The sequence below is a fragment of the Solea solea genome, chromosome 9 (genome assembly GCF_958295425.1).
Source record: "Solea solea chromosome 9, fSolSol10.1, whole genome shotgun sequence".
In the NCBI taxonomy this organism is placed as follows: Eukaryota; Metazoa; Chordata; class Actinopteri; order Pleuronectiformes; family Soleidae; genus Solea; species Solea solea.
Window position 1 is genome coordinate 23,393,543 of NC_081142.1, and position 26,820 is coordinate 23,420,362.

Below are 26,820 nucleotides of genomic sequence, written 5' to 3' on the forward strand. Positions count from 1 at the left end.
AGAGGATGGGGATTTTCATTCATTCGTTCACACTCCTTTGTAGAACATGCTGTGTATTGCTTTGATGTTATTGCCTTTGGTTGCCTTTGTTTGACAGTCAAGTCTTCCTTCATATGTGCTTCCATTTAAAATCTTTGCCCACATACTGTATCTATATATTTGCAGGTATAGTTGTTGATTTAATCACGTGTCACATTCTGGAATATGCAATGATTGTGTAATGATAAGTAAGTTGTATCAAGCAGGCATGTAATCTTAGTTCTAAACTTAAAACCAGCTCTTCAGAAATTAGATTCTTCCTCACTAAGACCGGGGTTTGGTCTCAGTATGAGAACTACTGGTCCTGCCTGACAAGGTCAGTGTTTGTACCAGAAAAAAGATCCTAAAGAGGCTACAAATATCAGGAAGCACACGCACCGTGGTCCTTGAACGCAGCAGGTGATTGGAGCCGGAGCCGTGGCAGCACCAGCAGGTGTGTGTGTGTGTGTGTGTGTGTGTTTCCAATGACAATGTGAGCAAGTTTAAAACGCTTCCTTCTGATTAAACTGTGATTTAAACGTGACTCTATAAGGTCACTTAAGGTATAAATGAGGACAATTGTCGAATGTTATCGTATAAAAGTGGCGGCGACGTACTTTGTCCTAAGTTAAAAGTCTTCATGCTCGTCAATTAAGCTAACTAGCTCCAGCTTTGCCTCACGTGCAATAACGTGACGTCATTGAAACGACTTAAATGCTGTGTATGCATACTTCCTCTGACAAAATAAAAGCCTTTCTCACAGTTAATATCAGACAACTATCATGTCGTTTTTGTAGCTGGACAATAATAAAAAAAACATTGTGTAATATAGTGTCGAGTGCTATAAAACATATTAAAAATGGTGATATCAACAGTATAAAATAGTCTTTTTACGTAATAGGAAACGCTTGAGTGCTTGATGTTTGAAAAATATTCTTCATGTTCATTTTTGTTTTAAGCCTCTTAAATGTTAATATTTTCTAGTTTCTTTTCTAGGGATGAGTTGACACAATACTACATCATTGGTCAAAATCACTGGATCGGATATCAATATTGAAATAGCTTAAAATAGCTAATATAAATGTGTTTTTATATAGTTTGTGATGTCGGCATCGGACATAGAAAAGTGGTAGTTATGGTGTCACTCCTAGTTTCTTTGCTCTATATTACAAAGAAGACATTAAAACTGAATACTATTTTTTGCCAAATAAGATGTAGAAATTTACTAATCGAGTCAAAAAATGATCTGGTTTATCACAGGTAGGTTAAAAAAAATTGATTTTTCCATTGCACTAATTAATGAGAATTAATTAAATGAATTATTGGATTAATGCTTTGAGTATTCATCAGAAATGATAGACTTTAATTATGGACTGTACAGTCTGTCAGACTTTATTTAAGAATAATCATATTTTATGTGTCATTAAATACATTTTTGGTGGTTTTGATCGTATATAAAATGTTGAGCCAGTGCTGTGCTTTAAGGTCACTGCAGTGGCACAGCTGTTTCCAGCAGGTGGCGTAGAGTGAATAAGATGTTGATAACATTAAAGACAACAGAGGATGGGGATTTTCATTCATTTATTCATTCATTCAGTCATTCGTTCGCACTCCTTTGTGGAACATGCTGTGTATTGCTTTGATGTTATTGCCTTTGGTTGCCTTTGTTTCACAGTCAAGTCTTCTTCATGTGCTTCCATGTAAAATCTTTTGCCCACATACTGTATCTATATATATATTTGCAGTTATAGTTGTTAATTTAATCACGTGTCACATTCTGGAATTTGCAATGATTGTGTAATGATAAATAAGTTGTGTCAAGCAGGCATATAATCTTAGTTGTAAACTTATAACCAGCTCTTCAGAAATTAGATTCTGCCTCATTAATACCGGGCTTTGGTCTCAGTCTGAGAACTACTGGTCCTGCCTGACAAGGTCAGTGTTTATGCCAGAAAAAAGATTCTAAAGAGGCTACAAATATCAGGAAGCACACGCATCGTGGTCCTTGAACGCAGCAGATGATTGCAGCCGGAGCCGTGGCAGCACCAGCAGGTGTGTGTGTGTGTGTGTGTCTGCGCATGTGTTTCCAACCACAATGTGAGTAAGTTTAAAACGCTTTCTTTTGATTAAACTGTGATTTAAACGTGACTCTTTAAGGTAAATGTTATCGTATACAAGTAGCGGCGACGTACTTGACTAAAAGTCTTCATGCTCGTCAATTAAGCTAACTAGCTCCAGCTTTGCCTCACGTGCAATAACGTGACGTCAGTGAAACGACTTAAATGCTGTGTTTTCGATACTTCCTCTGACAAAATAAAAGCCTTCCTCACAGTTAATGTTAGACGATCATGTCCTTTTTTTTTTAGCTGGACAATAATAAAAGCATTGTGTAATATAGTGTATAGAGTGCTATAAAACATATTAAAAATAAAAATTATATATATATGCCTGACTATTTAAATTAGGGATGCACAATATTGGAACTTGGGTTGGGACGATACAGATATCACAAACTTGAATATCAGACATTTTAGACAATTTATGAACGTATGAAACTGTTAACAACACATTTATGCCGAGTCATTCCAAAGACATAATTCTCCAACTGTGTAACAAATATTGTTCCACCGAAAAGAAGAAATAGGTAGCGCAAACATGACTCAGTTAAAAATGCCATTGCTGATTTTTATTTACATTTCTCCACATAGTGAAACATGTGATTTATACGATTTTTGGATTTATTGGATTTTATATTTTTTTTCTGCCTGATACCTGATCCAGGGCTTTTGACCAGTATCGAACCGATTCTGACTGATACTGATTCCCATCCCTAATTGGCACAATATCAATATCGGCTGATATTGGCTTTAAAATTAATTATGTAAATATTTTAAAATCGGATATCATCGCCAAGATAAGACTAATGACTGTTGTTGTTTTTTTTAAGTTTATTTATTTTGCATAATGAGGAAAATGTTTATCTTCTTCTGCTGCAACATGAGTATGCAAATGTATGTTAATTTCACCACAGGAAGAAATTCTGGCATGTTCGCAATATTTTGTAAATATTTCTTTATATTATGCATATTGGACATTTAATATTTGTAACGGCTGTGTTGGTCTTCTGCTCAGGAATAATTATGGCCACACCAAAGCTGATAAGTGGAGCCCAGAAGCTGCTGGAACCCTTTGGAGAAGCAAAGTTGTTACAGATCCCTGGCACATGTGCAGCCATGCCTGCTGCACAGACCACACTCTCCACTGCAGCTGCATCAAAGAGTGACTTTGTCTGTGGTCCACCTAAAATGATCGCCTCTGTCCAGAGCCACCAGCCTTCTCCTTCCACCCTTCCTGTCGCTGGACCACTGCCTCAGATTTCCCCCTCTTCATCCTCCTCCATCATGGTGGTAGCAAAGATGGCCACCGCAGGAGGAGTGAGTGCCAACAGTCAACTCCAGGTGACCAAACCTCCTCTGAGCCAGGTGTCTTCCATGACTCAGGCCACAACACCCGGACGGACAGTGGTGATAACTGTACCGAGGACAGCCACTCCACAGCCGGTCACTGTGGCTCCTCGTCTGCCACAGAGCAGCTCCTCACATCTGCCAGCTAACATCCAGATACCAGCGGGTGAGTCTTGTGCCAACATATTGTGTCCGGTAGACCACTGTAGTCCAGTAAGCTACTGTGTCTTCTAAACTACTAAGCCTGGTGTCCACCAGGCTGCAACTACTGTGTCCACTAAACATTTGTGTCCAGCAGGTTAGTGTGTCTAGTAAGCTTCTCTGTCCAGCATGCTACTGTGTCCACTAAACTACTGTGTCCCGAATGCTCCTGTGTCCACCAGGTTACAACTACTGTGTCCACTAAACCTCTATGTCCAGCAGACTACTGTGTCCAGTAGAATAAAAATCATAATAAAATAATGCAAACAAACAACAATAAAAACAGAATACTACATACAATCAGCTATTATGTCCACTAAACCACTATGTCCAGTGTCCAGTAGACCACTGCGTCCAGTAAGCTACTGTGACCAGCGGGCAACTGTGTCCAGAACACTACTGTGCCTTCTAAACTACTGTGTCCACTAGGAATGGGAACGACACGACAATTTGAGAGTCGATTGTTGAGGCCCTGTGTCGAATTTTTGTAAAATTGTCTGCCTTTTTTTTTTTTTAAAAGCAGCAGCACAGAGGGTGGAAAATATTCTGTACTCAGAGCCGGCCCAAGACATAAGCGAACTAAGCGGCTGCTAAGGGCCATGTGACCACCAGGGGGCCCTAAGAGCAATTAAAAAAAGAAAATTCAATTATTTATTTTTTTGCGTGGGAGTGATGATACATATCAGTGTCCTTGAGGGGGAAAAAGCAGCGAAATGTAGTGAATTTAAGTTGAGTCTTTAGTTGGAGTGGAAAAAAAACGGCAGGCTGCGGGGGGTAAGTAAATCCAGCCTCTTCTTCTTCTTCTTCTTCTTCTTCTTCTACCTCCATCATCTATGGTAAAAAAAATATCGCTCTTTCATTGTCTCCGTTACCGCATAAGTTTCCCTTTTGAAATCCCACCACACCATGATGACTACCAGGGCCGGCCCAAAGCATTAGTGAACTAAGGGCCTCCTACCCACAAGGGGGCCCCCAATTGAGTGTTTGGGTTTTTTTTGTTTGTTTGTTTTTAAACATATTAAATAACAAGTGACATGATTGAATGAATGAATTAATGCTTACTCTACAACTTATGTTAGTTGAATGTTTTATTTTGAACACTTTTGATTAAAAAATAACAATAAAACCAAAATAAAAAGATGTCCCTAAAAAAGAACAGGAAGAAGCCAAGACGGTTGGATGCTGTGCACCCACATACACACTGAATGTTCACTGTGTCTGATTTATGCATATCTCTGTTTTGTGTCATTGTTGAAGGGATGATGTTGATCCGCAGTGACACTGGGCAGCTGATGCTCGTATCCCAGCAGGCTTTGGCTCAGGCTCAGCAGGGACCAAGAGTTACCAGTGGTCAAGCACCCAGAATCGTGTCCCATCAGGTGTGTGTGTGTTTGTGTGTATATGTGTGTGTGTAAACTGCTGCTTTAAGTGGAATAATGAAGTTGTGAACAAGAATGTGCTGACATCTCCTCCTCCGTTGCTCCTGTGCTGCCTGTCATGTCTGGAGTTCAGGTGTCTGCGGCAAACGGAGGTAAAGGTAATGAGAAGGTGACGGTGATCAGGATGGCAGCTCCTCCCAGTTTCCTGCCTCCACCTTCCATCCAGAAGACATCGCTGGTAAAGGTAAAGAGCTCAGCGTACATCCACTTGAGAACAACTACACCTGTTATTACTCGTTATAATGATGACAGGATAATTTAGCTCACGAGTGACGCCAACCAAATACACAGCTTTGCGCTCTGGTTACTGTGCTCCTGGATAAATGGATGCATGTTATGGTTGTTGATTCCTTTTTAACACATTTAAGTCATGTATGTGTTACACTTTACTGGAACAACCAGCTGAGAAACATTCTTTCTAGATCCCCCTGATTCTTCAACCACACTCTCAACACTAACCAGTAGAGGTACAGTAAACTAGTTAACTAATCTGGCCCTATTTATAAGGCGGACTATTATTTATTATTAGAGGCAAGAAACTTGATTAATGTTGCAAAGTCACTAAAACTTTTTTTTTTTGTCTTTTGTTGACCTTTTTCTTGTATTTAATATTTAGTTAATGCAGTGCAGGCATAATTTGGAGAGACAGACCCATTAGTGGTGTCTAGAGCTGAAACAATTAATCGATTACTAAATGAATCTAACTGTTTTGGTAATCGATTAATCGGTTCAAAGATTTTTTCATGATTAAAACAATATTTTCGATTGTTTAAGCTTCTTAAATGTGAGTATTTTATTCATTTCTTTGCTCTGGATAACTAAGAAATCATTAAAAGTGAATCATTTTGGTTTGTGGACAAAACAAAACATCTGAGAACATCATCATTTCCACGTTTGACGAACACCGATCAACATTTTTTATGGTTTTCTGATATTTTATGGATCAAACGATTAATTGGGAAAATAATCGACAGATTAATCGCTTATGAAAATAATCGTTAGTTGCAGCTCTAGTGCTGTTCAATAACTGGTTACTGAAGCAGCTCTGGGTGGAACAGAGTCTTTGTCATCAGTCTGCCCTGTGGCTCATTTCATGTCTTTAGATTAAGGCAACTAGTGTTTTAAAAATAGACAACCACATCTATCAAGAATGTATGTTTTCACTGGACTTTAGCAAACACCATTTACCAGTTTTGAGGACCACATTCTTGAACTAAGTCCAGGTTAAAGCCAGTATTGGTCTTTATGGTCTTATCTGATTTTAGAATCAGATTTTCAACAGCCCATTTTTAATATTTGCTTCATTCATTATCCAAATGCCCTCAGTTTTCCTCTGAACAACTCGGCAAACAGAGAACAGATAAGTGAAAGGACTGGCACCAGTTGATATGCAATAATGGTGGGACATCAGTCGGTCTGAGTCCACACCTCACCGCTGTCCCTGTGTGTTGCTGTGTCGTTCAGGTCGTCGGTGTGACCCAGAGTGCTGCGTCTGCTCACGAGAGCCAGCCTCGCATTCAGGCCCCGGCCACAGAAACCAGAAAGGAGCCTCTGGGCACGTTCACTCAGGTGAGAGAGCCTCGTCATGCAACTATAACTTGGAGAATATTTTCCAAAAAAAGGATTGATATCGGCTTTAAAATGTCTATATCTACATCTGCTGCAATGAGTGTGAAAAATATTATTTTCATTTCTCTACAGAAGAGACTTGATGACCTCTGCGGTTCAGGGGAAAAACATAGATATTGCTATTGGTTATTGTCCCGAACACCTTTGCTATATCTGCATTTTGGATATCCAGAAAGTCCAGTGTCACTTGCCCCTCCTTTTTCTTTATTTCGCTGGACCTGGAAACTGTGATCGGTACTAATGAATTTGACAATCAAACGTTCAAAACAGGTAGTGAAGTGATATTACTCAACAGGAAACACTGGAAAGTGTGAAAAAGTGCAAGAACTTCCTCGTGACCCTGATCAAGTTAGCCTCCAGTGACTCCAGGTCAGCCAACATGGCCAACAACGTCAGGGGACTGGTCCGAAATCTGCTGGTGCGTCCTCCCCCGTTCATCATCACACAAGCTGCTCGCAGTTGAAAGAAAAGTAAAAGTATTCAGCCATGTGTTTTTTTGTGATTTTGCAGGAAGGGAAGCTGGAGGCAGAGGAGTTCACCGAACAGCTCTATCAGGAGCTGAAGTCCACTCCACAGCCGTGTCTGGTGCCGTTCCTCAAGGTGACCACAGCCTCTTCAGCTGTACTGTAACTGTACACTTGCCTACAACAGAGCTTTTTGCTTGTTTTGGTGGGGAAAAAAGATCGATTTTAAGCATTCTCAAGTACCTGTGAGGGGAAATTCTTTACCCTCAGTCGCTTTTTAGTTTATAAAATATGATTTATCAACATTTTCAAGTTTGGCTTCAAGAGAAAAGGCGTCTGTGTTCATTTCCTGCACGGTCTTGGTGTTGCCTCTATTCTTCTTGTATAAGTATATTCAAATGAATGTAGTTCAACTTAACCCATCACAGGCTCCAGGACTTTCTTCACTGTTCTCCAAAACCCCAATAGGAAAACTTGCAGTACCCTAGTGGCAAAGTGTATTATTGCTAATAATACGATGGCTTTTCCACTTGTCTGTCTTTCACGTCTTCCAGAAAAGTCTTCCTGCTGTGCGTCGCCTCACTGCAGACCCTCAGTTATTCATTCAACAGGCTTCCACCTCTGCCTGTAACTCCAGTGCCCCGCCGCCCGCCGCTGATACAGGACCAAACTTTAACAACAGCAAGCAGGTAAACAAATAATGTTCGGTTGTTTTAATGTGACTTTCCTCGCATTGTTTTGCTTCAGTCCACAACTTTCGTTGCGTTATATTCCACGGTACCATGTGCTGTATTTTCTTTAAGGTATCTTTGTGATTCCAGACGGGCAATTTGTTCTATAACCAAACATTTACAAGTAAGCCAGTCATAGTGAGATAGAAAGGCCACTGTCGGCAGGGATACGTGAGAAGGTTGGTAAAGAGACAATAGTTGTTCAAAAGTTGAATATATCATAAATGGTGGGATTAGGGTTGGGTCATAATGAGATAATCCGCAGCCCATTCGGCAGATAATGTTTAATAATGTTCATAGACGTAGTTGACGTGTTGACACTCGTCTTCAGAGGAGAGAGAAAAAGAACAAACACGGTCATAAAGTGAGTCTGTTGCAGTGTCCGACAACAAAAACACCAGGTTTACAAAGCTGATTAAAAGCTGGATTTCTTGTCAAATCATAATATACTGTAAAAGCAAAAGTTGCCGCACAAGTTATGCACGTGCAGATGCTTGTTCCTTAAACCAGAGACATGCAACACCCCAAAATAATAATGACAGCGTGCGTTGCATTGTTGCCAACATTGTTATTATTGTTACTTTTCACTCTCTCACTTATTTTCTACCACTTTATCGTCCAAATGAGGATTAATCTCTGCATGTTTTTGGTACCAGAGGACCCAACAAAAACCCACATACACACAGGGAGAACATTCACACTAAACACAGAAAGGCCATTAGTTGAACCGGTATTCAAACCGTTCACCTTCTTGGCTGTGAGGCAACAGTTCTATCCCCTATGATGTCGTGTGAACCCTGGTCTTGACTCCACAGTTGTTTTTTTACTCTTTTCTAACACAAACCATATGTGAAGAAGAGCGTACACTAACATGGTCTCTAATGATCGTTCTGCAGGTTATTCAACCGGCTCGGAGAGTGATGATGAGACCCGCTGTGACCTCATTAACTCTCCCCAGAAATTACATATCAAAGAGCAACAACAGCAGACCCAACATCAAGCAGACGCTGCTCCCGCCAGGAAAACCATTACCAGGTAACAGTTTGGGAGTTTAGTAAAGTGCTGCTGCTGCTGTGGTCAAACGTGATTATAGAGTGATTCATTCCACAATGCACCCAAATCATCAGCACTTTTTTTCTTTTTTATAGGAACGTTCTCACTTTCAAAGCAGCATTTTTCCCAGGATCCATCTGGATTTGTGTTCAAGAACTCTACAGGCTCTTACAGGTAATGGAGTTCATTTTCCTCAGCACTCTTAATTTAATGTTAGGCCTGAAAGTGCAAAGCTCTACATGCCTGTGTTTGTGTGTGTGTGTTCCACAGAGAAGACGATGACATTAACGATGTAGCCTTCATGGCTGGAGTGAACCTGAGAGAGGAGAATGCAAAGTTCCTGACCACCACCGTTGGCTCTGTGGTGCAGTCTTGCCAGGACCAGCCCTTCCTCTCCCCTAACAAGGTGCTCAGTCGGATCCTTCGTGCAGGTACATCTCTCAAGTCGAGCCTACGAACACGCCCAGTATTTCAGTTAAAGGGGGCGATATGCAGCCCATGACTGAAAGATGTGTCACCGGAGGGTTAGTGGTTCAAAACCACACAGGGTCAGGGTACCTCTGGGCAGGGTACACAATCCCTATTGTAACTCATTGATTCCTGGATGAATTGGACAATTTAAAATTGACCCCAGACACAGGGTGTCATGTCCAGTGTACTCCTAGTTCAAAGCCTGAATAAAATGGGGGTTTGGCTCAGGATGGTCTGGCGTTAGAAAAGCAAACAAATAAGAGTTTATAAAAAAAAAACAAAAAGAAAGCTATCAACTAAAAACAGCCATATATTGAACAGGTTCTTCACTTGTTTCTTGTAAATAATTTACCGCCAACTTCTGGACATGGATTAGAGTGTTTTACTGAGCATCAGAGGAGGAGACTTCAACTTGACTTTGTAGGAATGTTCCAGAAAATCTGGTTTCTGTTGTGTTTCCAGGGCAGCCGCTGGGAGTGACCGACGTCGGTCCAGAGGTGGTTGCTCTGGTGTCTCATGCTACACAGGAGTGTCTCCGTGGACTTCTGGAGAAGCTCGCAGTGGCTGCGGAACACCGCAAGGCAACACTGAAGGTGATTAAAGCCTCATCCCAACACCTGGTGGTGCCTAATTAAACCGTAAATGATGTTATATTTTCATACAGTCATGAATGTCCTTTTATTATGTCGGTGAAAAAAACATCTTCCAAGTGATGATATAAAGCAAGCAGCAGACAAGCGTCAGCATGTCAACAGGGTCACCGCCAGGCTTCCTGTCTATTCATCATATAGGTTTAACATTTACTGTATATAAAATACTGTTAGTTGCAGTATAAAGTGGTGAATATACAGGGAGTGTTTTTTGAATGGCCATCAAGGGGCGGCTACATCAGTCTGTGAGAAAATGACCCTTCTATTCACTTTATTATATCAGTAAACATTTTCCTTTTTAATGACTTTTTCTGCAATGCGTGTGTTTGCATGTGGGTGTGTCTTTGCACATGTGTGTGTGTGTGTGTGTGTGTGTGGTTGTGACAGGAGGACGTGTGGCACACCAAAGTGAGTGACATACGCTCTCAGCTCCGTTTCCTGGAGGAAGTGGAGACGCTAAACAGAAAGAGAAAAGATGAAGCGGAGAGAGAGAAACTGCTGCGTTTGGCCCGAGTGAGCAAAGCCACACACACACACACACACACACACACACACACACAAAGACACATGGTCTGAGCCAGATTCAGACAAATACTTTGAAATGAACACGTCTGAATTAGGGTTGTCACGATTATAGAGTCCCTTGGTACGATTATTGTCAGAGAATTAATCACGATTATTATGCGTTAATTGATTTCACAACACTATGAATGTGTAAAATCACATGAACACTGCTTATAGGTCTGAAAGTTTCTTTTATTTATATCTTTTGATGACAGCATAACAAAATAATGTAGCAAATACACTAAACTATTATATAGGAACAATTATTAATCCCCCAGGGGAAATGTTTAAATGATTTAAGTCAACAATTGTCATCTATACCAAATGTTTAAGTTTATTTTAATCGTTTTAATAATGTATCGATTTGTATGTGGCCAGATATAAAACGTATCTATTATTGTGATTTGTTTATTTCATGTTTAAATCACAATGACACTAATAAATCACATCACATGATGTATAAGGTAACGTTAAGTGAACGCCGTTTAACTCGTCACGTTACGCTGAAACTCGTGTCGTACACAATTAATTGCATGACGTGCTAACATTTCATTTCCTACCAATTCAATGTTATGTTAGTTGAACATTAACGTAATTTAATCCAGTTATTGTGCGTTTACCTTTTAGACCTTGGTCCCGGCTGATCTGATGCGCTTTGTTGGAGGGAATAACTTCCTCTGCCATACTTTAACAATCAGGAACGGCTTTATTCTGCAACTCTGCACAGAACAAAAACAAAGCAACACAAGCGGTAACACAAGGTTGTTGAGTTGCGCTGAACTACCTGTATGGTTCCGGGCTTCCGGCATAATCTTTTCTGACAGTATTGAGGAAACGTTACGATTAATATAGAGCGATTAATTGTGAATTCAAGTAATCGTGATATCCCTAGTCTGAATCCCTGCTCAGTGCACTGTAAGTGACTGCATTCGTTCTAACTCTACACGTGTACTCACCGTTTGTGATCACAGAGCCGCTCACACCCTGAGGATCCTCAGTTTCAGCTGCTGAAGCAAAAAGCCAAAGAGGTTTGTATTTGTTTCACTTTCTTTAACCCTGTAAAGCCTGACGCATGAAAAACAAAAAACATAAAACCCTTTCCAGCCTTTTTATTTCATTTTGTGTTCGGCACAGAAACACTCGCTGTCCTTTGTTCAGGCAAAGATGCACCTTACACTCCGCATAGAGGAATTAATTGTTAGTGTGAAAATACCTAAAAATTTATTTTAAAATGGCATTTTAGTCAATAATTATTTAAATTAGATCATCCGAATAGTGTGTGATGGTATTGTTGAAGACGTGATGTCAGTTATGAATGTTCAGAGATGAAGCAGCTCATATACACGCAGTATCAAATTGGATACGCACACATTTAACACGATTGTACTGTTATATAATTAATATTTTTTTAATGTGATTATGCATTGTGTGAACACAGACGATATATGTGTATATATATATATATATATATATATATATATATATATATATATATATATATATATTCTGAAGTACGTAAAACTTCTTGAAAATTAACAAAGACTTTCCTGCCAAAAGTGTGTGGATGATTTAATGACGCCATTAAATCAGTAGCCATTTTGAAAAGGCCAAAAAAAACAAAAAACCTTCCACTTCTTGCAGTGGAGTGATAGTCCACTAGGGGGCAGTATACAGGTTTTAAAGGAAATAATTGAGACAGGTCTCAGAAACTTGTGTAGCAAATATGATACAAATGGTTTTGTCCTCCTCTCCAGCTCGGTCAAATAAGTCTGTTTGTTTTTGGGTTGTTTTTTTTACTTTTGCATGAACAAAACTTGATTAATTCAGTATTTACTAATCAGTATTCAAGTCAGGAAGACGTCCACTGAAAGGTGAATAAGCTGTAATATATATATATATATATATATATATATATATATATATATATGCCATGTGTGGGATAAAGGTGTGGATAAAAATGTGATACAATACAACTACAACTGTAGTGTTTTTCCTCCTGAACTCATTCTCGTGTGAAGCAGACTCACAAGACTTAAAATGTGCGTGGTGCTGTTTGTCTGTCTATGTCTCTCCAGTTACAACAAATAGAAGAAGCTCAGCTGCAGCAGAGAGAAGCCAACATGACGGCCCTCGCCGCCATCGGGCCCCGCAGGAAGAGACCACTGGAGCTGACTGACAGTCAGGTCTGTGTGTGCACCGCTGTTTTTAATCTGTGTGTGCACCACTGTTTTTAATCTGTGTGTGTGTAAGAACAACAAAAGCAGTGAGTGGGAAAATACTCCCCAGCTCAGGGTTTTTCAAACTCGCAGCACCGTCACTCGATTTCATACGGCGCACCACTATCATGTGATCATTTTTATATGTTTTGTATTTTTATGCGTCTTTTATTTACAGATTACATTAATATTTGAAGGATAGTTCCATTTCAGACAAGCCCCTTCACTGTCCATTTTTAAAACTCGTCTTAAAACCCACTTTCAACCCAGCATAAGACTCTGCTCTTGTTTTATTGTTTTTTTTATCGTTTTAACATTGTAATTGTTTTATGGTTTTTGTATTGTTTCTATGTTTTATGTCTTACGTTCTACTTATTTATGGACAGCACTTTGTTCCAGCTGTGGCTGTTTTTAAAGCGCTATATAAATAAAGTTGAGTTGAGGATATTATTGTGGGGGAAGCCTCTTACAATTCACGTTGAAGTAGGACTGAACAAATTAATCCAAACTTATCAAAATCAAAGTGCAGGAGGTGCAATATTTCTGAAAGCTAAATGTGTGTCAAATTACCGTGTTAGAACAAATATTGTCCTGACCTACATGTATACACATCATATTCTACAGACTGAGGAAAAAAACACATTTGTTTCTCATAGATCTGTACGACAGAGATTAGAGCCACATTGAGAAAAAAACAATTCACAGACCCAGAGAATAAAGTCTTAATTTACAAGATTAAAATCGTAAATTTACAAGAATAAAGTCATACTTTTACAAGATTGAAGTCATACATTTATGAGATTAAAGTCACAAATTTACTAGATTAAAGTCGTAAATTTACGAGATTAAAGCCGTGAGAATAAAGTCTTAATTTATGAGATTAAAATCGTAGATTTACAAGAATAAAGTCATACTTTTACAAGATTTAAGTCGTAAATTTAGGAGAATAAAGTCATACATTTACGAGATTAAAGTAATAATAAATAATAAATAATAAATTAATAAAAAAATAAATCAATAGTCTTAATTTATGAGATTAAATAGCTCGAACTCGTCCACTTTTTTGTGGAAAAGATGCATGTTCTTGCATCTACTGATACTTATGACAATGTGATGCTGATGTGCCAAAAGATGAAGTATCTCCTTGTTTGTGAAACCTATTCAAAGTACAATTCCAGGAAATGCTCCACGGCCTCATTTACGACTTTATTCTTACTCTACTCTCCACTACTTAGCTCTGCACAAATATCACTCAGTAATCATCAGAAATATGTTATTCCAATGAAAATAAGTAATAATCGCAATTAGATATTTATTCAAAATCATTCAGTGCGATGTTCAAGTTAGAAATAATTAAAATGTATCAATACTTCTCATCTCATTAGTATCAGAGTATCAGCGTATCAACATGAAAACACCCAAGCAGCAAAAAGAGGAGTCGTGTCAGTTACATACTTAATTGTCTGAATTAAGAAGCTCAACAAGTCTCGACTCATTATCACACAGCACAAGGTACAAACATAAAAGAAGGAAAACATCACACAGAAAATATAGAAGAGGGTACGAGTCGGTATGAAAGCAAATGAAATGTGATTATCGCTGCTTATTTTAGGCTATTTTTGGAGGAAAAGTGGAAACGAACGAAGCAAACAAAGAAGAAAAATCAAGCGTCTACTGTGGAGTCCTCCATGTGTGACATTCTACAGTCCAATTCTTCCACACTGGACATTTTTAACATTCAGGTTTAAACGAGGGAATGCATTATGTCCGTGCAGGAATAGTGAACAATGTTGTGTCTCTGTGTGTTTGTGTGCGTCAGGTCTCGCTGCTGCCCAGACTGGACGTTCCCAGAGTGACTCGGGTGATCCTGAGGGATCTGCTGGTGTGTATGGAGCAGGATCACTTCCTGCGACACTCTCTCACTCTGTACAAAGCTATGCTCTGATTTCCTACTACTTTAATAATGTAATCGTCATCATTTTTGGCACTTAGCCCCTTACGTTCAGATCATCTGCCTCTCGTTTAGTTTGTTTATTTATTAACTTTTTAGTATCATGCTGTAGAAGTGAGTGAGTGAGTGATCAGGTTTGAGTTCATGTTGTGTTTTTGAGGAGGAGAAAGTCATGCTTTCAAAATAAGATGAAGTGGTTGTGAGGAAACGCCACTGCTCACTGGAAGGTGTTGAAATAATGATCTATGTATTGTTGAGTTCTTCATTCATTCATGTTTGTTTTGTTTCCCATTAAAAGAACAAAAGTAGTGAAATCATCACATTGTGATATTTTCTGTGTAATCTGTTATTGGTACATTTGTGTGGGATTATTGATTTTTTGATTAACTGATGGGGAAACTCTTCTTAAGGACTCTCCTGGGTCTCTGGCGTCCTCCCACAGTCCCAAAACATTCCAAATAGTGATTCCATGAATTGGACACTGGACTGAATGGTCAATCTTCTCTATTTGTTTGATCCATGTCAGGGGTCTGCAACCTGTGGCTCTTCAACGCCTCTGCAGTGGCTTCCTGTAGCTTTCATTATCCATCCATCCATTATCTACCGCTATATCTCCACCGTAGGGTCACGGGGGGTGCTCTGCCGATCTTTCATTATTTCTTTCAAAATGATTTATTTTTAGGGATCAAGGCGATTAAATGAAAGTGGTTTAATATTTCGTCCACTAAAATATGCGTCACATCCTCAGTCTACGTCAATTGCGATATTGAAATCATCCCAGAACTTCATTTTATGGATCAAATTGATTTTTCGCATTTAATTGTGTGGAGAAGGGACAGAAATGGGTCTTTTAATAGTGAAGGTTTCAACTGGGATTGGCTGCAGCCCTCCCTGTGACCCTCGTCGCGTGGAGGGCAAAGTGGTCAGCAATGGATGGATTTCACGAGTCATAGATTTGGTTTCCATTTCCAAATAAAAAACATTTCTGGGATGCAAGACCCTGTGAGAGCTTGTCTGCTCTCTGGGGCTGAAACACTTGGGTGTCTTTAAGATCAAGGTCTCTCAATCCTGGTCCTGGGGATCCACTGTCCTGCATGTTGTAGAACTTCCCTTGATTTATATAAATGGCTTGTTGTCCGGCGTCTGCAGTACTTGGTGATGAGCTGACCATTTGAATGAGGTGTGTTGGAGCAGGGGAACGTCTAAAGCATCACTGCAACTACCCACATGAGCATCAAATGTAAGTGACACACGTACACAATCACACAACTAAAATGCTTTGATGTCTTTGAAAATTGTTGTGTCTGTTAGCGGTCTGTGTCTGTTTCTGTTATTGTTTTTGTGGCCATTGCTCTCTTGTCTCTTGTCCTATCTGGTCCCTTTGGTCTCCATAAATAATAAGAAATAGTATTGCATCATCCGGTTGTGTATTTCCAACTCCTTCCAGTTCTATCAAGCATCCAAATCTTTAATTTGACTAAGTACAGTTTATTCATGTAGCACTTTTCATAGATAAAAATCACATAGTGCTGTACCGTCCTAAATAAAATACTACAGCAAGGAAAAATAACGGCACACGCTACGCACAGTTGTCACAGCCTGTCTAAAAAGATCCACACAGTTTCAGAAAAACACTCAAATATTCATTCGCTTTCACCACACTTACCGTTCCGATAAAATAGGAGGTTTTGGACAATTCAACAAACCCAACGTGAGTCTTTTTGGTTTAAAAAGAAATCTTTATTTCTAACTTTAACACTGCACTGTATTCTAAATGAAGCGTGCACATTTAATTTACTCCGATTGTTGTATTCATTCATCTTTCTTTCCTGGTTTGTCTGAAACACGTGGCTGAGGCTGGAAGTACAATTACCCAAGATCAGTGGGTGAATTCTGTTCCCCCTCTGTCTCATGTGTTGTTGAGTCATATTTTTAGTAAGAGTTCCGTGTTGTCGACCTCGTTTATTGGGCCCAGATTACTACTTATTTGCTCATTTTTCATTCATTAACGATTTAGACGTTGTTCTCCCTTTGACTGCTTGGTCCATGGCGACAGCCGACTGTTACAGGTAAATTAAGCATCTGAAGACGCTCTCCTGCTCACCACGGACGCCCATCTTTCCCCCCCGGATCTGAACATGGTCCTGGTGTTTCATGGAAAAATAAAAAAGCACTGCATCTCAAAAATGTCAACATTTCCCATGATCCTCTGCAGTCCCTGCTCTGACGGTGCTGTTCTTCTACAGTCCGGCCTGAATGTGGCAACTGGAGGAGAGTCAGAATTTTGTGACGGGTCACTTTTTGACTCCTTTCTCGCTGAAGCCGATCGCTTCTCCATGTGACGCCTTCTGACCTCAGTCCGTGACTTCCTGTTTGATTTGTATCAGGGTGGGAGGCGAGGCTTGGCCGTCTCGGCTCTCCCTCCGCAGGATGTATTCACTGAACTGAGAGGAGTCCACTCCGCTGCCACATGAACCTGTGATCCAGAATCCCCGGTGCTGCAACCGCTCCAACACCTGCAAGTCACACACGCACACTGTTTTACACTTTTAACTTGACCTGAAAAACCTAAATAAATAAATAATATGTTGACAGAAGCAGCACGTAGAGGCTTCAGTGCTCCGCGTGTGGACTTGACTGGTCGCTGATAGGGAAAAACAAAAATGTTGTTTTGGAAAAAAGGTTTTTAATGATTTGTGTCAGAAGTTGACGTGACGGTTTTACTCTGCATCGAACTCCATAAAGAAAAACACAATTTTAAGGTCACGAGGACGCATAGTCACAAAATAACACATTTGAACTTAACTGATGGAGGTATTAGTGGATCAACCACTCCTGTGCGCTGTGATGTAAAATCACTGATTTTCCCTATGGACTTTGGAGTTGGGAGTGAGCTACAGGCTAACAGAGTTACACAAACTTCACTTTCCAAAACACAACACAGCAAATGTAGTCAGTGCCAAATGAAGTCAACGTTAGATGAAAAGTACAACCAAAAACGTCTAAAACAGTTCTCCATTATATAATGAATCTCTGTCTGACATCTTGACTCCAGAGAGAATTCATGTTAGCTACGCAGGGCATGACATGGTTGAGTGTTTTTCATAATTAAAACAAGCGCTCTAATTTTTCATCTTAAATGTGAATATTTTCTAGTTTCTCTGGTCCGTATAACAAAGGAGCCATTCAAACTGAATAATGTTGGTTTGCTATGTAAGACATTTAAGAACATCATCTTCAGTTTTTACATTTTTCTGATCAAACATGTACTTGATGCATGGATCTTAACAGATTTAAACTAATGCTAAAATTGGTCCCCAACTATTTTCACCATCTTCTTGTTCTTCACAGAAGCTTGAATTTAAAGAAAAAACTGAAGTGCAGCTAAAACCTCCTGACAGAAAGTCTTTGATGTTGAGTTTAAAGCCCCGCCCCGCTCGTACCTGCACAGAGTTGAGGTGACAGTAGCCGTTGAGCGGAAAGCAGATGATGTGTGTGGACTCGTGATTGCAGCTGCCGCTGAGGGACTTGGCCATGACGTCTCTGACCTCGGGGAAAACCTCCTCGATGACGGAGCGGTGGGCGCTCACGCTGATCCTCTCCCCGAGCTCCGGCACCACTCGAACCACAACACACTGGCACTCTCGGCATGCGCGCTCGCAGTCCCACTCGGCTCTCCAGCGCTCGAGCTCGGCCTGAAGAGGAGCCAGCTGGAAGAAAGTGGCCTCTTCATACAGCAGGGAGTATTCCTGCAGACACACACACACACACACACACACCACATGTATTATCACTAAAAACAGACCTGTGTTCACAAAATACTTCATTCCCCAGATTGTCCTTCTTTTGGCTTCTCCCTTTTTGGGGTCGCCACTGTGGATCATCTGCCTCCATCTTGTCCTCATGTCCTCCTTCACAACGTTGTCTCTTCTCTGCACGTGACCAACACATCTCAACCTTCACTCTCTGACTTGTATCTCCAAAGCGTTTATCCTGAGCTGTCCTTCCTGTCCTTCCTTCCTGGACCTCAGAGTAATTACCACAGCACTGTCTCACTCTCGATGGACGTGTGACCTGTCCAGGGTGTACCCCGCCTTTCACCCTATGTCAGCTAGGATTGCTGGCACCAGCGCCCTCCATAACCCTCATGTGGTGGATAAAGAGGTAGAAGATGGATGGATGTCTCTCTCAGGGGAGAGTAAAAAAGTAGGTCAAATCAGAATCATCCAAAAGGTGTCTTCGGTTCTGATGTTGGTGTGGGGGTCCCCAGGTTCTTAAACCCTTTGGGGGTTTAAGAACACTGTGTGCTTCTTCTGCTTCACCTCACTCACTGAGTCCGACTAAGACAAGCAATTGGACAACTTGTACGTCTGACTCCGCCGCCATAGGTGGCACTATATAACTCTATAATCTAGTGCGTAATTGAACGTCATGTCTCACTAAGCGTATACAGTAATCAGACTATGAATCGCATTATCCAGGTATGTTAGTCTGACTAAGACTAGCTCGATTTTAATTGGACTAGTGTGTTTACGTGACATTAAGGAAACCAAGTTATTGTCTTAGTCAGACACTAAAATCTGACTTTTAACATGAATGTAAACTCAGAGGTGGGCGGAGTCAGGCCGAGACACCTGCAGGTGCAGTCACAGAGGGGCCGCTGTAACAACATGGTTGTACCTGCTTAGAACTCCAGACACTCACTTTGAAGTCGTCGGGGATGAGGAGCTTTGCCGTGCGCAGGAAGTTCAGAATGTAGCGGAACATGTGGCCGTCTCGATCGATGAAGTAGTGCTGCTTCAGACTGTCGAGCACGATGGGTTCACTTCCGTCAAACAGGCGACCGATTCTGCGGGAAACAATTCAAAAGGTCAGACACGTGTTAAAGAGGCTGTTATTCTCATGTGGACGTGTTTGTTGTAGTTATAGAGTTTCTGCAGCAACATTTACTTCCCAAAATGCACTCTGTCTGTCACTTTTACCGACATGAGTCGCTACTGTGTACTGAAAGAGTTATGAGTCCACTTTCTAGCTGATGGTGGTCCTTTCCTATCAAAATAAAGGAAGTAGTAGTAGCTTATTTGTAAGATGCAAACAATTTATATAATATATAATTGAAATAAGCAACAACAAAAATTAATCATACAAAAGTGGACAAAAAAAAAACAACACAATGATTTTATTTACATATCCGAAAAGAAGTACAATTTATTTAATCCCAACAACAAATATTTATCTCCCTCCAATTATTTATCGCCCCAGTCCAATTAAAATCGAGCTAGTCTTAGTCAGACAAACATAGCTAGTCTTAGTCAGACTAACATACCTGGATAACGCGATTCATAGTCTGATTACTCCTGCATGTATACACTTAGTCAGACAGGCATCAGACATGGCGTTCAATACGCACTAGCTTATAGGAAGATAAAGCGCCACCTACGGAGGCGGAGTCAGACGCACATGGTACAAATTGTCCAATTGCTTGTCTTAGTCGGACTACGGCCTTAGCTTGATTAAACTGTACAGGTAAACGTACTCAGTGAGTGAGGTGAAGCAGAAGAAGCACATAGTGTGAGTAAAGCGAGACAGCTTCAGACAGCAGCACTATGACTGATTTGAGCCTCTTCTTCCAAATGCTGTCAATCAATCACTATCAAGTGCTTACTTTTTTTTTTTACAAATACAAATAAGCAAATGAATGACGGCCGAGTTCCCTTTAGCTGTTGTTCTGTGCATGCACAGAAAAGTGGTTACTTCCAGTCATCAACGCTGTTTTTCAAAGATTACAGTTAAGTCACACGTCGTGTTTCTGTACGGTTCGTGTAGTAGCAATTGAACAGAGCCATGAATCGGTCATGTGATCAGTAACACCTGCACATGGAGTTGTGTAGAATAAGTGAATTCGTATACAGAAACAAATCCATGAATTTGCAGATGAACTAGTTGACTTTTCCAGTGCTTTAACTATCCTGTTTTTGTCGTGGATTGTGTTTTACATTTATATTCCTGCATTTTTTGTGTTCCATGTTGTCTGTGTTTTTTGTCCAGGAAACTTTGTCTGTCATAACTAAAGATTTTCTTTGGCGAATGTGTATATTCCTAAAACAAGTGTAAGACCAGCACAAAAAGAAGTATAATAGGCTACATGCAAAGTGACATAATGCATCAGTTGTTCATTATCAGAGATCAGAGTTCTTTATCCGCTCGTCTTATTTCAGTCTTACATCAAGCTTCTCTCGTTACCATCACCTGTGTTTAATCCGCTTCACTTCCAGTTCCACCTGTTGCTCATTAAACCCTCAGTATTTAGTCTCCACTCACCCCTCACTTCACTTCAGACTGTCTTATCTGCAGCTTGAAAGCTTAGTCTCTTATGTTTTACCAATATACATGGATAGTTAGGTCCTTGTCCTTGAATAAGCGAGTCAAAAATGAATTTGAATTTGAACACAAAGCCAAACAATATCTAGTGATGTGTTTCCAGGGCTTAAAACTATTTAAGGCACATGTGAGAAATGTGATTCCAGTTTTCCATTCATCGCTGTATTTACATGTTAAAAAGACAACAAAACTGCTCCATTTTTCAATTTAATAATAAGATTAAATAAGAACAGTGTAGAAAACGTGTAGATATATGCTTTATTTACAGTGCACATGTGTGCAAGTTTCTCACCTCGACTCGGGGAACTTGGTGAGCGTGGCCAGGCTGCTCGTGTACATGTGTCCTCCTACATCGATATGGACAGGTGCGTTGGTTTTGGTGAGTTGGGCATGTGTGGGGATTCCAGCAGAGTTCAGAGGGGACACAGAGATGCCCTGCTGACTCGACATGTTGCTGCTGCTGCTGCTAACCCCTACAGGGCTCACCTGGAAAACACAACACACACACATTAAATTTCATGTAAGCTGTGTCCCAATTGGGGTTCTGGATCGATAGGCGAGGTCACACACTGGAGAGTTCGCCAGTCCAATGTCCAATTTACTAAATCCCTATAGTGCATGTTTCTGGACTGTGGGAGTGGCCACACACACAATTTAAATTTGCACCATAAAAGGTCAAAAATGGCGATCAAAATGTTTTTTTTCAACCAAACTTTAAGACGATGTTCTCAAATGACGTGTTTTGGTCCACAAAGCAAAAATCATACGGTTTTCAATGATTTCTCACTTACACAGAGCAAAGAAACCAGAAAATATTCACATTTAAGAAGCTGAAAAACTTGAACTCAAACTTAAACTTAAATTCTTGATTAATTTAGATGATTCGTTGCAGGCCAACATGAACTCCCTCTGTGCAGTCTGTCAGGCACAATCTCACCGTACTCTGTGGTGTCCTGTGAACTTGCTGGCAGACTTTGGCCGAGCTGAGTAAAGTTTGTTTTCCAGTTTTAGTGCTGACGCAGCCTGGAGGCTGTCAGACGGTGCCAGAGGCCTGACGGGTAGTGTAGCTCAGAAATACAAGGACAACCTGCCAGGCTCATAGAAATGACTCCACTCTGTCAGAACTACAGTGATTCCTCCTCACACCGCCTTGTCGAGTCGACTTGACAATGCCAAGTACCTGACAACAGAGGAGCAAGAGGCTTAAAAAGAAGCTCGCTGAAGTGCCAGGAAGGAAAAGCAGAGGTCCCTGTGGCTCTTCCGCTCCTCTTGTCTCTTTCACTCTGTTCCACACAGCTATTTTTTTTTCTGATCTCAACATAATTTTTTTTTTTTTTTGCTCCAATCTTCTCTGACCTGATCTTCGTTTTTGGCCACGCAGCACAAAACACACACATCAGCTGTCCAGAATATTTTCATCAGGTTTGTGAAAACAAATATCAAATATTTTAATTAATAAATTAAGACTCGCTAGGTGTCGCTACTTGACGTCTCCTCACGGTGGCGCTGCGCAAATGAATGAGGGGAAACTTAGGGTGGAAGTGACCTGGCTCCACCTACATTTGTATCTGCCTGACGATTGTAAGGTCATAGAACGTTGGTTCTCAAACAGTCCATGGCACACATGGTGGGGGTCTGTGAAAAATGCCCAAATTCATCCATTATTAAAGGGTAACTCTGCAAAATGCCTGATTTTAAAAATGCCAAGAAAGTGGACTGAGAGCTGAGTGAGGAAGAGGGAAGGAGGGAGGGTGTGTCTGGTCATGAAATCTGTATTTCTATGGTCAGTTAGAATAGTGGTTCTCCAATTATGGTTCAGGGACCCCTAACGGTCCATGGCACACTATGTTGGGGTATGTGGAAAAATGTCCTAATTCATCCATTAAAATGATCAATTTGATCAACCGATTTTCAATTTCCCAACTTTTTAAAAGCACATACTGGTATCTAACAGACATTACAACCACTAACACATCTATCTTCAAATGTTATTTCCTAAAATGTCCCCTCAAGGTCTGGGCTACCCCTGAGCAAGGCACCCAATCCCCATTACTCATTGTTAATTGGACTGCCGGTTCCAAGCCCGTATAAATGGGAGGGCTGTGAACAGCATCAGGGTTAAAAAATCTCTGCCTAATCAAAATATCATTAATAATTAACACCGTCTGCAGTGTTATCTCATTTGTATCTGCGCAGTTTATGTAGACGCATATTTAAGACGACAAAATATGAAAACACTTATTTATTACCTCAATATCTAAATAAAGAGATGTTCACTTTAAAATAAATTTTTTTTTAAATAAAATGTCTTTGTACTTTTCAACAGGGAGTCACAGCTGAGGGGCTGAGGAGCACATGTGGCCCAAGAGCCACAGGTTGCAGACCCCTGTTGTTACTTTCTTCCTTGTCTGAGCCCGTTTGGTTCAGTGTCAATATCATATTTGATATATTTCACCATTACATCACATAAATGTTAAATACTGTGACTGCAGCTCGTGCTTGGACAAAGCTCACGCTCCTCACGTGGCCCGCGGCAGATTTTACGCACACATGATAAACGTGTTACCTGTGTGCCCGGGAATCGAACCGAAGCCTGTGTGTGAACATTGACCTCCGTGGATCTCACAAGAGCTGACGCGCTCTCCTTCTGTTCCACGGGCGAGTCCACGCGCGTCCCGGGGCGCACGCACAGCCTCTTGGCACGTGGAGCCTCCTGCTCTTCCTCGTCCTGAGCGCAGACTCTCCGCGCTGCTGCCGCTGCCGCGGTCTGTGCGCGCACCGCCGTCACCGCTGTTGTCAGCTGCGGCTTCACATCCACAGAGTCTGCCACGCGGCGGTGATACGGCACGAGCGTTTCCGAGGCAACGTAGAGCGTCGTTGTCGACCTGGAGCCCGCGGCACCCACGATGCTGTTGAGCGTTGCTATGGAGACGGCGCCGATACAGTGGTTAGTGTAGGTCTTGGAGAGCTTGGCGGCGCGCGACAGCATCTGCATCCTCGTGCCCAGCAGGTTCTTACCGATGGCTTTGTTCTCGAACCACGTCACGTCGCTCGCGCAGCAGTGGTCCCGCGGCCGCTGGAAGAACGCGCGGCACAGCGGGTTCCGTTTGGACACGTACCGGACGAAGCTGGCGTACGGACACTGCTCCGTGCCGGTCTCGTACATGCGCGGCAAAGTGTCCTCGTCCGAGTCCGGACGCTTCTTGGTCCAGGCGGCGGAGCGGGACTTGTGATACGGACCCAACGCTTTGAAATACACAAACTTTCTCCCGTCCTCGTCGACGGCCAGACCGAAGGAGTCCTCCTCCAGCTCCCGCTGGTTCTCCCTGCCGCGGGTGCAAAAATACATGCAAGTCTCGAACCAGACTTTGTTGAGGAGTCCGAACGGCGTGTCGGTGTTGAACACGGAGGACTCGTATAGTCTCCGCAGGTCCGAGCGCGTGATGGCTTGTTTCTGCACCACAGGACCCGCGCCCTGCTCCTCCAGCCTGCGTATGACCGCGGCCAGGGTCAGGTTGGCGCTGCGCAGCTCCGGGTCCTTGGTGAGATCCAAGGTGCGACTGTAGGGGGGTTCGTTCAGGTACCGGTTGAGTGAGCTGCGGATGCTGATGAGGGACGACTTGCTGTACAGCTGTCCACTTTTGGAGCGCGCCTCCGCGTAAAAGGAGCGCAGCAGCGCGCACAGCGCCTCCTTGTCCAGAGTTTCAAAGTCTGGACTTCGGTCCTTCTCGCTCAGGAACTCCCTGAAGATCCGCACCGCATAGCGCGTGGCCAGGCGCGTGTTCTCGCTCAGCCTGCTCCGGTCTGACCGCTGAAGGTCTCCATCCAGGTGAGACTCCGGGTTGGAGCCAGTGAAGGAGTCCGCCTCTTCGTCGTCCTCCTCCTCCTCCTCCTCCTCCTCCTCTCCGCGGTCCATACGCCGCATAACGACCGCAGCGGAACCGCTGGAGTCCAGCACTGTTGTCCCTGACTCCCACTCCAGCTCCACAGCATCTCCCTCTGACTCCTCTTCCTCCCCGGTGATCTGGACCTCCTGGATCTCATCCTCCTCCTCCTCCTCCTCGTCCACCTCCTCCCTGCTCCTCTTGGGGCAGCTCATCTGCTCCTGCTCCGCGTCTCCTCCGCTGGCAGGCATTCTCGCCATATTGCGGTCGGTGAAGCAGTCCTCCGGCAGCGCGCATGCGCTATATTGGACCGCAGCGCTGAAAGCCTTTTGTGTTTTAAGTGACCTTCAGCCGTGCACGCGCTTTTTAAAGAGAGAGAGGGGGGGGGGGGAGCGCGAGGCGGGAGGGTAAATTTGGAAGCGCGTGCCCGCTGTGTGAGGCTGCAGTATTGGACTAGAATATGAGACCAGCAGCGTGGTGGTGAACAGCAGGACTGCAGGACTGTGACCTCCACACAACAACAACAACAACAACAACAACAAACAAACAAACAAACAAACAACAACATTTAAAACATAACAGACATCTTGAGAGTGTGTGTTACATTTAATTAAACATGGTGCATTGATTATTCATTTATTTACATATTTGTATGTGTTGTAGTTTCCTAAATTATGTTGGTTCATACATGTGTTTGTGAGTGTATAAACCCAAAAACAGTGGTTCCCAAAGACTGGGTCCTGGCCGGTAGATGTGTCGCAGGTGATTCTTTTGTGGTCCCCACACAAATTTGCTGAATTTTCCCAAACCTTTTCATAAAAGGAAGTTGTAATAAACATTTCTCAGAACTGATTTGGTTACAACTTCCAAATACGATGATGTCTTCACAGACGTGGCTGCGAATTAGTCGCCACATTTTGCTGAAAAAACAACAATAGTTTGCCATCTTTAATTCATAAATGTGATTTAAAATAAAAGTAAAGGGCAAATATTAACCATATATATATGCTGTTGCTGGATGAATTAAACCTCTGGGTTATTTTAACATAAAATGTTTGATTATTTTGAATTAAAACCCCCCAAATACAGCGGGGTCCACGAGCACTGGCTGAGTAACAAGAATATGAACATATCGTGTCCGTATAGAAAGTTTGGGAAACTCTTTTCTAATCCCTTACCTCTTATTCGATGCAGACAAACAATAATCGAGTTAACGCTACACAGCTAAACGTCACTCAGCTATGAATGAAATAAAGGTTCCTATCAACATAAAGTTTTAAATATGATAAAGGTAAATTATGAAATTAGATTTGTGTCAATTTTTTCAAACAACACTTTTCAAGAAGCGGGCCACATGGTGGTGTAGTGGTTAGCACTCTCACCTTGCAGCGAGAAGACCAGGGTTCGAGCCCCGGTTGGAACAAGGGCCTTTCTGCATAGAGTTTGCATGTGTGAGTGGGTTCTCTCCGGGTTCTCCGGCTTCCTCCCACAGTCCAAAAACATGCAATGTGGGGATTAAGTAAATTGGACACTCTAAATTGACTATAAGAGTGAGTGTGAGAGTGAATGGTTGTTTGTCTCTGTCTCTATCTGTGTGTGGCCCTGCGATGGACTGGCGAACTGTCCAGGATGTACCCCGCCTATCGCCCGATGTAGCTGAGATTGGCAAAGCACCCCCCGCGACCCTCTGGTGGAGGATAAAGC

General features: G+C 41.9%; 2 protein-coding genes across 5 annotated transcripts; one reads left to right on the top strand and one right to left on the bottom strand.

Moving 5' to 3' along the window:
- Positions 1–120: 120 nt before the first annotated feature.
- On the top strand, positions 121–15,168 carry LOC131465220 (transcription initiation factor TFIID subunit 4-like). 4 transcript variants are annotated; one of them, XM_058637658.1, is made up of 16 exons: positions 121–472; positions 3,151–3,648; positions 4,941–5,062; positions 5,196–5,306; positions 6,587–6,691; positions 7,047–7,169; positions 7,262–7,351; positions 7,770–7,904; positions 8,843–8,981; positions 9,095–9,173; positions 9,270–9,430; positions 9,933–10,063; positions 10,508–10,633; positions 11,656–11,712; positions 12,760–12,867; positions 14,720–15,168. In XM_058637658.1, the coding sequence occupies exons 2-16, from the start codon at positions 3,159–3,161 to the stop codon at positions 14,843–14,845; spliced, it is 2,103 nt and encodes a 700-aa protein (XP_058493641.1). In that variant the 5' UTR covers positions 121–472; positions 3,151–3,158; the 3' UTR covers positions 14,846–15,168. The 4 variants fall into 4 exon arrangements, with proteins under 4 accessions (XP_058493641.1, XP_058493643.1, XP_058493642.1 ...); XM_058637660.1 differs by lacking the exon at positions 121–472 and adding an exon at positions 1,539–2,119; XM_058637659.1 differs by lacking the exon at positions 121–472 and adding an exon at positions 1,539–2,115.
- A 1,492-nt stretch (positions 15,169–16,660) lies between these two features.
- On the bottom strand, positions 16,661–25,163 carry LOC131465735 (uncharacterized). Its single transcript, XM_058638603.1, has 5 exons — positions 23,799–25,163; positions 21,525–21,718; positions 19,556–19,700; positions 18,295–18,600; positions 16,661–17,367 (listed from the first exon to the last, which is right to left on the bottom strand). Exons 1-5 carry the CDS (start codon positions 25,155–25,157, stop codon positions 17,206–17,208), a joined length of 2,166 nt encoding a protein of 721 aa, XP_058494586.1. The 5' UTR covers positions 25,158–25,163; the 3' UTR covers positions 16,661–17,205.
- Positions 25,164–26,820: the final 1,657 nt, after the last annotated feature.

Coding starts and splice junctions, on each gene's coding strand:
- LOC131465220 (XM_058637657.1), top strand. CDS start 2,037: ATGATTGCAGCCGGAGCCGTGGCAGCACCAGCAG. Junction 3,649..4,940: donor TAACATCCAGATACCAGCGG/GTGAGTCTTGTG, acceptor TCATTGTTGAAG/GGATGATGTTGATCCGCAGT. Junction 9,431..9,932: donor CAGTCGGATCCTTCGTGCAG/GTACATCTCTCA, acceptor TTGTGTTTCCAG/GGCAGCCGCTGGGAGTGACC.
- LOC131465735 (XM_058638603.1), bottom strand. CDS start 25,157: ATGCGGCGTATGGACCGCGGAGAGGAGGAGGAGGAGGAGGAGGAGGAG. Junction 19,701..21,524: donor ACCAAGTTCCCCGAGTCGAG/GTGAGAAACTTG, acceptor TGTTTCCCGCAG/AATCGGTCGCCTGTTTGACG. Junction 18,601..19,555: donor TCATCCCCGACGACTTCAAA/GTGAGTGTCTGG, acceptor GTGTGTCTGCAG/GAATACTCCCTGCTGTATGA.